We start from the raw sequence: 12500 nt of genomic DNA, 5'->3' as shown, positions 1-12500 counted from the left end.
TGTTGTGTTGTGTTACTCATTCTTGTCACAACAGATTTCTCTGTTTGAAATTCGGGCTGCTCTCCCCAAGGAGAGTGCGTCACTACACTGAGAGCACAACCCTTTATTTTTTTCTGCCTTCAGTTTTATTTGTTCTCCTGTCGAAGTGGATTTTTCTACAGAATCTTGCCAGGGTCAACCCTTTTGTTGCCATGGGTTCTTTTTGCATGTGCTTAGTGCATGCTGCACACCGGACCTCAGTTTAGCATCTCATCCAAATGACCAGCGTCCAGACCACCACTCAAGGTCTAGTGGAGGGGGAGAAAACACTGGCAACTATGGGATTCGAACCAGTGCACTCAGATTCTCTTGCTTCCTAGGTGGATGTGTTACCTCTAGACCAACACTCCACATTGCTGTTGTTTGTTGCTGTCATTCCTCTTTTTTTTTCTCTCAGTCAGTTTCTTTCATTAACTCACTCTGGACAATGGAATGCTATAGCATTCCTGATGTAAGGCAGCGTTCTGGACGACAGAACGCTATAGTGGTTTCGACAATTAAAATTTTTTCCACATCTTCCTCATGGGGTAGCATAAAAATCGCAGCAACACCAGGCTTTCCGAACATGTCATGGTTCAAATGGAATGTTTCTTTGTGAGGTTCCATAACTATACACTCGCTGGCATGCCGTTGACCTCGGTACCCCATATAACAAGCTAATCTGCATACGTATTGAAAATGGCGTCACAGGTGATACAAGTGGAATTTTTTTGAGCAAACTAGATCACGACAGTGGCTTTTTACTGCTTCTGAATTGTTTGAAATGCTTTAAACTAAGGTTTCGACAAGGATGATGAAGACATTGAATAAAGTATATGCAGTGAAGAAAGCTGCCAGCAAGAAGGTACTGACTGTGACTCAGCTTCTGAGGGCTGTGAAGAGAGAGAGGGGGGTGGGCGTACACACGACATGAGGAGAGGGGTCAGTGGGTCAAGTACAGCGAGTTTCATTCAGTTGCTTTGTGTTTTGTATTTTTTGTGATTTTTTTTCCTAACCCTAATAAATTTGTCATCTGCAGGGAAAAGCAATGGAGAAAACTATTCGTCCAGAGTGAGTTAAAAAAAGATATTTTGAATATAAACAAAAATACAAAGAGAGAGAGAGAAAGACAGCAAGAACAATAACATCAATAACAGGGGAAAAAAAGTAGTATCCAATTTCAGGCATCAGACAGTGGGAACATATGATGACAGAACAAAGCGATCACCCTGTGCAGTGTTTTTTGTATTCTCTGTCTTTTTGCACCATCTTGATCTGTGCGTCATTTTGGCTGTGCTTTGTATCTCTTTCATGTTTGGACATGTGTTGTGATTAGGTGCACTGACAAACACAGGAATACAGATAAGCATGCATGTGCATGTTCACAAACACATGCATACAATTATACACATGCGCACAAGCACATGCACACCCACACACCCACACCCATGCACATATCACACGTGCACAACTCACACATACAATATGTATGTACACACACATGCTCAGTGCACACATGCACACACACACATGTATATCATTCGTAAATGTGCAATGCACACACACACACACACAGAGACACACACACACACATACATACACACACACACACATGTTCAACACACACACATGTTCAGCACCCACACACACATGCACAACGCTCATCCCCATTCTCTACACACACACTACACACACACACACTAACTACACACACACTAACTACCTACACACACACACACACTACCTACACACAGACACACAGACACACACACACACACACACACACACACACACACCATACACACAGACACACATACACACACACACACACGCACACACACAATACACGCTCAACAATACATAACACACACACACACACACACACACACACACACACACATGCACACACACACACTCCATACATGGATTTAAGCACCATAAAGAAATGAACAGAGGAACTGCTGAATGTTGAAATCCTGACCAGATCCTGTTTCTTACCATTTCAAACAGGACGACGAAGAAGAAGAACTATTTAGAGTGATACACGTGGTATGACAAGTTTTGAAAGAACTGTCTTCTCTTTCCAATTATATAACTCAGTTTATATGTCGTGTTGTTTTGGTGGTTTTTTGTTGTTGTTGTTTTTTTATATTTAACTGCATGGTGATTGGTGAATGATGAACTAACGGATATAATTCCAGACTATTTTCTGTTTTGAATACTGATCGTTCTTTTGTGTGTTTTTTTGTGTTTTTTTTGGTGTTTTTTTTTTAAAGAATCTGTTGTTTGTTTCAACATTGACAGTTGAGTTCTGTTGTTATCTTTTCAGCTGTGTTGCTTTTTTTTTTTTGCTTTTTTTTTTTTTTTTTAAATATCTGTATTTCTCCTCTATGTTCTTTATTGACTTACTGTCTCTCTTCTGTTCTTTCTTTTTTTCTTTCCTTCTTGTTCTTTTGTTTTTGACTATTTTTTTTCTATTCTTTCTCGCTCTTTTTTCTTCCTCATTTCTTTGCTCTTCTGTATATTCTTTCTTCCTCTTTTCATTGGTTCATTTTATTTTCCCTTCGTGTGCATGTGTGTTTGTGTCTTTGTGTGTGTGTGTGTGTGTGTGTGTGTGTGTGTGTAGTAGTAGTAGTCTTCAGTTTAACGTCTTCCACTTTAAGTGATATTAGACGAAAAAAAAAAAGAAAAAAAAAAAGGGGTGGGGGGGTGGGGGGGGGGGCGGAGCATGGAGGTGGGAACGGTATTGGGCAGAGGGTGATGAATGATGTGTGTGTATGTGTGTGCGCATATGTGTGTGTGTGTGGGGGGGGGGGGGGAGAGAAGATACAGAGCATTGGAAAAAATAAGACATTAAAAGGGAAGACATAGGCACAATATAGAAGGAAACGCTAACATCAAACAACTGTAACAATTATAACAAATGTCCAGTTGGACTATGCAGCAAACCTTCTGCAATAGCAGATAACATCTTGAAATTGTCAAAAATACATTCAAAAGAATTTTCCGAGAAGTTTGGTAAAAATGATTTCAGACTCTGACATTCAAAGAGTATGTGTTTGCTTGAAATAGATTCTCCACATATGCATTTAACATCTCTGCTCAACAACTGAAAATTTTACATCGGAGGAAGTAAGAATTACATCTGAAAACAACTTCCTCAAAAGAGCTAAAACGCTATCTTATCTAACACCAATTGGCACGTTTGTGTCGAACCTTTTCCAAAAGTCCGAAATTAATCCAGATAATGTAGACACGCAGAAAACAGTAAGTCCATACCCCATTTGGGAGATGAGTAAAGCCCAGTTTGATATCAATCATACTGACATTGCAAAAAAAGGAAATCCAAATATCATGGCAACAGAAGTCCGATTACACCTTCAGAATAGATACTGTGACCACTTACATATTTACACAGATGGCTCACTCCTAGACAATGGCCAAGCAGGTTCAGCTTTCGTTATACCAAAACTGAAAACAGAACGATCATACCATACTGGTAAAGATCGATCAATATTCACAGCTGAACTTATCGCTGTTCTTATGGCTTTAAATTATATTCTTGATCTTCCAGTTTGCCTTCTTCAAGTCTTATTTTGTGTTGATTCAAAATCTGTATTATATGCTTTAAACTCATCAAATTGTAAGAACAAGTCCAAAATAATAATAGAAATAAGTTACATTGTACATCTTTTGAATTTGAGAGGAACATGTATAACTTTTTGTTGGGTTCCTTCTCACCTTGGTCTCCTATATAATGAATGGGCTGACAGGGCTGCAAGAAAAAGTGCAAAACACCAACAGCACCCGGGGCGGAGCAGTGTGTTGTGTGTGCGTGTGTGTGTGTGTGTGTGTGTGTGTGTGTGTGTGTGTGTTCATGCATGTCTGCATGTATGTATGTGTTGAGGGTGAAGAGGAATTTTGTTAAATGTCCTGTCACACATAGTCGTAATTATGTGTGTGTGTGTGTGTGTGTGTGTGTGTGTTCATCCATGTGTGCATGTAAATGTGTGTGTATGTCCGTGAGTGTGTGTGTTTGTGTGTATGTGTTTGTATGTATTTGTGTGTGTGTGCATGTGTGTGTGCATGTGCATGTGTAGATGTATGTATGTGTTAGAGGAGGAGGAGGAGGTCAAGAATTTTGTTTAATGTCACACATGGTGGTAATTGTGCATGTGTGTGTGTGTGTGTGTGTGTGTGTTTTCTCACATAGACGTCAGTCTGTTCTCTGAGTGAGGTTTTTGTTCCTATCCAGAATCATTCACAGTAACAGTACAAGCTTGTCTTCTTTAAAGATTTCCCCTTATTAACCACTGTTCCAACATTTCTGACATAATTTGATCACTGTCAGACATGACACAGGTGTGCTGCCTCTGAGCCCATGAATGCAGATACCAATGATAATGAATGATCATGATAATAATGATAATGATAATAATAACAATGATGATGATAACAACAACAACAACAATAACAACAACAACAAAATAACAGTAATGATTATAAAGAAATGTGGCACATATTCACCATATGATGGGCTGAAAGCATCTCACGTGAAACAACACATACAACATTAGTGCATGATGACAGCGTATAACAGCACATGAGCACATGGAAGAAAAGAAATCTCTACACACCAAGACAGTACTTCCGAATGCAAACGTGTATAATCACACCAAAAAAGCACAAACTACACATGCACACACACTTGCACACATGCACACAGAACAAGGATATGTGTGCAAACACATGCACAGTAAACGCCCACCCACAAGCACACATGCAACATGAAAACTGTTTGTTTTGTGTGAATCAACACTAACTATATACCTAAGTTTATCGAGTTTGTTATGATGAATACGAATTTGAAAACAGAAATGTTTATAACGTTTTGTGGTATATAAGTCTTCATAAAATTTGACGCTCATGAAAATTTGACTGATAAATTTAAGGCATTTTGTTTGAGTTTGAAGAAGTATTAATCGTCTTGTTCAGCGTTCAGTATTATATGTTGCAAGCATATGAAGAAAACAAAAGAAAGATAAGAATCACCACCCTTATCATTCATGATAATTGGGGAATACACATTGTGAAACCTTTACAAAAAAGAATTTGTTGTTGTAATTCTGTGGTTATAAAATGATGAAAGTGATGGTGATAAATTTCTAGTGAATGTTACCATGTGCTTTGGGAGAGTAGATGGTGCAGAGAGGGTTTGTGATGTGTTGTGTGTGTTGTTTGTGGTGCTGTGTGTGTGTGTGTGTGTGTGTGTGTGTGTGTGTGTGTGTGTGCGTGTGTGTTATATTGAGAGATTGTATGTGTGTGTGTGTATGTGTGTGTGTGTGTGTGTGTGTGTGTGTGTCTGTGTGTCTGTGTGTGTGTGTGTGTGTGCGTGCGCGAGTGTGCATGCGAGTATGTGTGCATGTGTGTGTATGCATGAAAATTCTGTTCTTTTGTGCAAAATACTTGTGTGCTATGTGTGTTTGTGTATGCATGCTTGACACAGTAAGTCAGTCAGTCAGCTGATCTGCAACTATAGCAGTAGCTATACAGGCAACCTGATTTGATGTGACCTGTGCATTGTGTCATGACGACATGTTCTGCAGCCCACAGTGAGGAACAAGCTGGGGGCTCAGGCCCTGACCTTCCTGAAGCGAGGTCAGCCGGTGGATGACGAGGTGGTGGTGGAGATCTTGGCTGACGTCATCAGGTGAGTGTTTTCGTTTGTCACAGATTGACATAATTATGTTGACAGTTGGGCCAACAGCAAAGCGGGAACTGTATGATCAATGGTTTTTCCATTACAATGGGAAGTCACGTACAGCTTAATCTTATGTGAAAGACTACGACTCTCAAACTAGGAGGTAAGATCGCACTGGCTCTTAGTGCTGCAGCCTGGGGGGTTAGTTGGCCTTTGGGGACCATCCCACGACTGACTGTCCTAAAGTCCTCTTGACCAAGAGAGTAGGGATGTAACTTGGGCAAGACATTCTCCACTATTATCAAATTCTAGCCCAGATAGTCGGGACAGCAGTTGCCTCCTCTGCTGTTCTGATGGTCATAGTCGGACACGACTGACTATCATACATAAGCTGCTGTCATGGGCGATGGTAGAGGAGGAAGGGGGGAGAATGGTTATGGCACTTATCTGCCAATAGTGTCTGTGCGGGTCAGGGTTTGGAATCCCTGTCTCACCTTTTCTCACAAGTTTGACTGGAAATCAAAACTGAGCATCCGCTGATTCTGATGAGATGACAAACCGAGGTTCTGTGTGCAGCGCACACTTGGCGCACTGAAAAAGAACCTCTGACAGCATGAGTGTTGTCCTCTTGTAAAATTCTGTAGTAAAAATACACTCTGATAGGCTTACAACTATACACATGCACTCAAGGCCTGACTAGCATTTTGGGCCCTAGCAGATGTGGTGTAGCTTATATAGATTTGTCTGATGGCAGTGAGACCTCATTCAGAAAGTGGATCTGAAAGTATCAAGGGCCTGGAGGGGGTTGGGGTGGGGCAGAGTGGGTTTATTCAATGCCTGTTGAAAACGATGCATTTGCCAGCTCACTCAGTAATTTCTGTTGTAAGGTTTGAGCTCACACAGTGTCAAGCAGGTAATTATCATGAATCGGTGGTCCTATTGAAACATGGGATCATGATCAAACTTTGTGTTTTTCTGTTGGTGTAATGCCCACATACTCTTTTGTATGCTGTCTTTTTATCTGCAATTATGTCAACCATTGAAGTAAATGCTAACATGGCGATAGCCTCGAGATGGCTGGCGAGGCTTTAAACACCATGGTTTTATTTGATGTCAACAACTCTTTTAGAGATGAAGAGGTACTCTTGTATCTTGAGATGTGTTGTGATTTCATGTTGTGTTGGTCTGTGTTGTGTTGTATGTTTGTGGTGCTGTTTTTTGGTGTGTTGTTTTGGTTTGCGTGTAATATTGAAATATTCATTATTGTCATCATCATCATAGCTATTATTATCATTATTATCATTATTATTATTATTATTATTTGGAGTGGAGTGATGGCCTAGAGGTAAAGCATCCGCCTAGGAAGCGAGAGAATCTGAGCACACTGGTTCGAATCCTGGCACCAGTCACCAGTATTTTCTCCCCCTCCACTAGACCTTAAGTGGTGGTCTGGACACTAGTCATTTGGATGAGACGATAAACCGAGGTCCTGTGTGCAGCATGCACTTAGCGCACGTCAACAAAAGGGTTGTCCCTGGCAAAATTCTGTAGAATAATCCACTTCGATAGGAAAACAAACAAACAAAAGGAACTGCAGGCAGGAAAAAATACAAAATAATGGGTGGTGGTCTCTGTATAGCAACACACTCTCCCTGGGGAGAGCAGCCCAAATTTCACACAGAGAACAATACAGTACAATGCAATACAATACAATACAATACAATACAATATCTTTGATTGATTGATTAATATGGATACTTATATGGCACCTATCCTCGATCAGAAACCAAGCTCTAACTGCTTTACAAATATGGGGTCATTTGCACAACAGGCTGCCTACCTTAGTAAAGCCGACTGATGGCTGCCACTGGGTGCTCATCATTCGTCTCCTGTGTCATTCAATCAGATTTAAGGCATGCACACATATACACTCAGACAGACATGTCACATTTTACGTGTATGACTGTGTTTTATTATTTACCCCGCTATGTAGGCAGCCATACTCCATTTTCGGGGGTGTGTATGTTGGGTATGTTCTTGTTTCCATAATCCACCAAACGCTGACACTGATTACAGGATCTGTAACATGCGTATTTGATTTTCTGTGTGCGTATAAACACAAAGAGGGTTCAGGCACTAGCAAGTCTGCACATACGTTGACCTGGGAGATCGGAAAAATCTCCACCCTTCACCCACTAGGCGCTGTCACCGAGATTTGAACCCGAGACCCTCAGATTGAAAGTCCAACGCTTTAACCATTCGGCTGTCACACCAACAGGCAGATTCCGGAGGGCACAGGGTGGGTGCTGGACGGATACCCCCAGACCCTGACCCAGGCCAAACTCCTGGAGAAGGCTCTTAGTGGCTACGATGCCTTCGCCAAGGAGAGCCCCGAGTACGAGCTCAAGTGCAAGGCCCGCAGGTCCGACCTGGTTCCAGATGCCCGCCCAGCCCCGCCCCCTCCAGAGCCCATCAGTGGCATCGACGTGGTCATCCTGTTTGACCTGGACGATAGTCTGTGTCTGAAGAGAGCCAGCGGGCGCTCATGTGAGTGGTTGTTTGAGGGTGGTGATGGTGGTGGGGATGGGGGGTGGGTGGGGGTGATGTGGTGTTTTATTGCATGTGTACATGTATGAGAAGGCATATGTACAATGTTCTGCTGCATGCATGAGTATATGAAAGCGCACATACATGCTTACTGCATTTATATGTAATATGTGAAAATTTATGTACAGGTTGTTGTTTTTTTTTGGGGGGGGGGGGGTAGGGGGGGGTTTGCATGTACACAAAAATGAAAGCGCATGGACATGTTTCATGGCATGCATACATGTATGAAGGCACATGTAAAGGCCTGACTAGCATGTTTGGTTGTGCTGCTGGTCAGGCATCTGGTGAAGTATATATATATTTGTCTGAATGCACTGGCACCTCCCTCCTTGACAGAATTGAAAGTGAAATTGGACCCGTCTCTTATAGTTATTATTGTCTTCAACACTTTATTCTTTATTACACACACACACACACACACACACACACACACACACACACACACACACACACACACACACACACACACACTGACCACAGACACTGACCCCCCATTTGCCCAGGTACCAGGCCCAGCACAGTTACGTGGTTTGTAATATTGCTCGATGTTGTTTTCTTCTTCCTTTTCTTCTGTGTACGTGGGCTACAACTCTCATCAGGTTGCATTCACATTTTAAGTGACTGGGTTTTCTGGCTGTGATGTAGGAAATCATATCACGGAAATATAGTCATAAATAATGATGTAAATATGATCTGTTCTTTTTAACGAACGAAACGAAACACACACACACACACAGAACCTCCACCAATACATATACACACAAACGGCTGTCTTACAGACACTCTGCTGGGGCAGCAGCAGTACCATGAGGAGTTCAAACCGCCGCCAGAGGGCAGCGCCACAGGGGTGGGCAAACAGGAGAAGGTGATACCCATCACTGACCCCTCCAATGACCAGCAGCAGATTCAGACCAGGTCAGTGTGTGTGTAGTGTGTGTGTGTGGGTGGGGGTTGGGGGTGGGGTATGTGTGTGTGAGTGTACGTGTGTGTGCGTGTGTGTGTGCATTTGTGTGTGTGTTTGAGTGCATGTGCGTGCGTGCGTGCGTGCGTGCGTGCGTGCGTGTGTGTGTGTGTGTGTGTGTGTGTGTGTGTGTGTGTGTGTGCATGTGTGTTTGTGTGTGTTTGTGTGCGTGTGTGTGTGTGTGTGTTTATTTGTATATGTATGTGTACATATGTGCATGTGTGTGTGTGTTTATGTATTTGTATTTTGTAAATGTGAGTATATGTGTATGCATGCGTGATATATTCATTCAGAATGCAAAACAGAGATCAAGATTTGTTTCTTTCATAGACAAAAGAGGTTCTTTCTAACTTTAGGGGGGGAAAAAGACAAAGATGCTTTGTTCTCATCTGTTTCATGTTCCTTAAAATCTGTTTGTGGAATGTGTGAATGTAACAAAAGTCATGAAATACTTTCATTTTGATTTCCTTCCTTGCTTCCTGCCAACCGAGATCACTTGTTAACAACATCCACCACCTCACTACTTGCCATTAGACTTGATGTTCCTTCGGGAGGAGCACACCTTTGGTTCTGTTTGGCAGGAAGGTGGAAGGTGGCAGAATGATCAAGATGCTTATACGCCAGTCCAGGGTCTGGGTTTGACTCCTGCGCTTGCTCTTTTCTCCTCCCTAGTTTTGACTGGAAAATCAAACCGAACGTTCTGATGAGATGATCAACCGAGGTCCTGTGTGCAGCACACACTTGGCACACTGGAAAAGAACCCATGGCAACATAAGTGTTGTCCTCTGGCAACATTTTGTGCAAGAAATACACTCTGTGCATGCACTCTAGGCCTGACTGGCGTGTTGGGTCATGCTGCTGTCAGGCGTCTGCCTAGCAGATGTGGTGTAGCAGCTATGGATTTGTCCGAATGCAGCCTCTTTGAGAAACCAAAAGGAATCAGTTTTTTGGGTTTTTTTTCCCCAATAAACATTTTCATATTTGATAAGCACTTTGATGTCAGGATGGAGGCGCAGTCAGTGGCAGAATCAGTTAAGTATTGGACTTTTGATCCAGTGTTGACGGGCGCCATAGCCGAATGGTTAAAGCGTTGGACTTTCGATCTGAGGGTCCCGGGTTTGAATCACGGTGACGGCACCTGCTGGGTAAAGGGTGGAGATTTTTACGATCTCCCAGGTCAACATATGTGCAGACCTGCCAGTGCCTGAACCCCCTTCGTGTGTATACGCAAGCATAAGATCAAATACGCACGTTAAAGATCCTGTAATCCATGTCAGCGTTCGGTGGGTTATGGAAACAAGAACATACCCAGCATGCACACCCCCGAAAGCGGAGTATGGCTGCCTACATGGCGGGGTAAAAACGGTCATACACGTAAAATGCCCACTCGCATATATACGAGTGAACGTGGGAGTTGAAGCCCACGAACGCAGAAGAAGAAGAAGAAGAAGATCAAGTGTTGATGAGTGATCAGGGTTCAAGGCCAAGGTTCTGTTTTTAACTTGATGTTGTATTGTGTCTTTGGAAAAGGCGCTTTGATTTTCCTCTCTCCATGTGGGTGTGAATGGGTACCTGACTTCAGGTCAGTGAAGGTTAAAATGGTAGAAGGAGAGGATTGCTTCCTCCACCTCCCCCCGCCACCTCCCCTCTCCCCCTTTCCCCCACTCACCCACCCACCCTCCTATGCTGAGTCCTTGACACAGTGAATATGAATTTACTGCCCCTATGGCCTTAGAAGGCTTCTTCTTCTTCTCCCTGAACTTTGTGGGTGGAGTCTTCAGGGTGCCGCACAGAAGAACTGTTCACCGCATTCCTCCACAGTCTGTCGGATGTGCATCGAAAGCGTGGGTCTCTTTTCCTGGCCACTCCTGTGTTAGTCAGTCCATCGGGTTTTTTTTTTTTTTTTTTTTTTTTTGTCTTGTCCCCTACATCTCCCTTCCCTGAACAGTTCCCTTGGATGATTATTTTAAGCAAGGCCATCGGATATTGTTACATGGCCACACCAGCTTAGTTGTTTTTTTTTGTTTTTTTTTCTCTTTTAGTTGATGTCAGACAGATCTTCATATTTTAGGTCCAGTGTTGCTTGCTGGTGGTTTGTTGCGCTTGTTCGTTGCCTACTAGACCTTTGACCTTTGTGATGTCAGGATCACGTCGTTCCATGACTCCTGGGCCCAGATGGATGAGTGGTTCACCCAGTTTGGGACGCTGAGGAAGGTGGATGCTTCTGGTTCAGAGAACGACGTATACCAAGAGGTGGACAGTGTCATGGAGAGCGTACTGACCAAGGTAGGTGTGTGTGTGTGGGTCGGGTGTGTGGGGGGTGTGTGTGTGTGTTGGGTGTGTATGTGTGTATGCGTGTGTGTGTGTGTGTATGGGTGGGTTGGGTGGGTGGGTATGTGTTTGTTTGTGTGTGGGGGCGGGGGGGGGGGGGGGGAAGGGGGGTTGGGGTGGGTGGTGGGTGAATGTTATTTCTTTATTAGATTTCTATGTGTATCTGTGCATGTTTGTGCATTTAAGAGAGAGACAGATTTCTTAGCAGATATGTCTTCAAAATAAATGCATTCAACATGAAACGTAAATTCATAAACACAGTAGCACACACACACACACACACACACACACACACACACACACACAATTTCTCACACTCTGTCACTTTTTCTCAGTCTTTCATGTACACACAACACACAGACACGTGTGCACTCACACACACACACACAAACACACACACACACACACACACACACACACACACACACACACAGGCATGAAAAGAAATGTGATTAATCAGAAATAAAGCTCCCTCTGTTTTTTTGTAACAGTATCACGTAAAGTCAGCACACAATAATATATTAATGCGGACAACTGGTGATGGGAGCAATCACCCATCACGTGATAATTTGCACCACAGATTCAAGGCAAGGACCTGGAGCTGCCTTTGCCGTTGGAACCAGAGCCTGAGAAAGTGGAACCGGTTCCGGAAACTGTAAGTCTGCTTAGTGACATCGGTCAAAACTGATAAGACTAACAATTTTCTACATTTCTACCTCTGTTGCTTTTACAGTTTTAGTTACCTGTCTGTAAGCTGATGACAAAGTGTTGAGCATTACTAGCTCAAAGTATGCATGTTGTGGTCTTCTTTAAAAGTGAAAATAACTCTTTTTTTTTCAAATCTGTAAATAACATTTACATAACTTCACATACACAAAAACA

At 42.8% G+C, this 12500-nt stretch overlaps 1 protein-coding gene across 1 annotated transcript in view; it reads left to right on the top strand.

The window, feature by feature from the left end:
• The window catches only part of LOC143280352 (sperm flagellar protein 2-like), a 51334-nt gene extending 39028 nt beyond the window's left edge, over positions 1 to 12306 (top strand). Inside the window, exons 17-21 of the mRNA XM_076584986.1 lie at positions 5625 to 5728; positions 7998 to 8266; positions 9106 to 9241; positions 11432 to 11573; positions 12199 to 12306. Of these exons, the coding sequence (XP_076441101.1) occupies positions 5625 to 5728; positions 7998 to 8266; positions 9106 to 9241; positions 11432 to 11573; positions 12199 to 12306 (759 nt within the window). The remainder of the gene's footprint in view (positions 1 to 5624; positions 5729 to 7997; positions 8267 to 9105; positions 9242 to 11431; positions 11574 to 12198) is intronic.
• The last annotated feature ends 194 nt before the right edge of the window (positions 12307 to 12500 follow it).

This window comes from Babylonia areolata, chromosome 3, assembly GCF_041734735.1.
Source record: "Babylonia areolata isolate BAREFJ2019XMU chromosome 3, ASM4173473v1, whole genome shotgun sequence".
In the NCBI taxonomy this organism is placed as follows: Eukaryota; Metazoa; Mollusca; class Gastropoda; order Neogastropoda; family Buccinidae; genus Babylonia; species Babylonia areolata.
The sequence above is the reverse complement of the archived record's forward strand: the minus strand, read 5'-3'. Positions and strand labels throughout refer to the sequence as shown.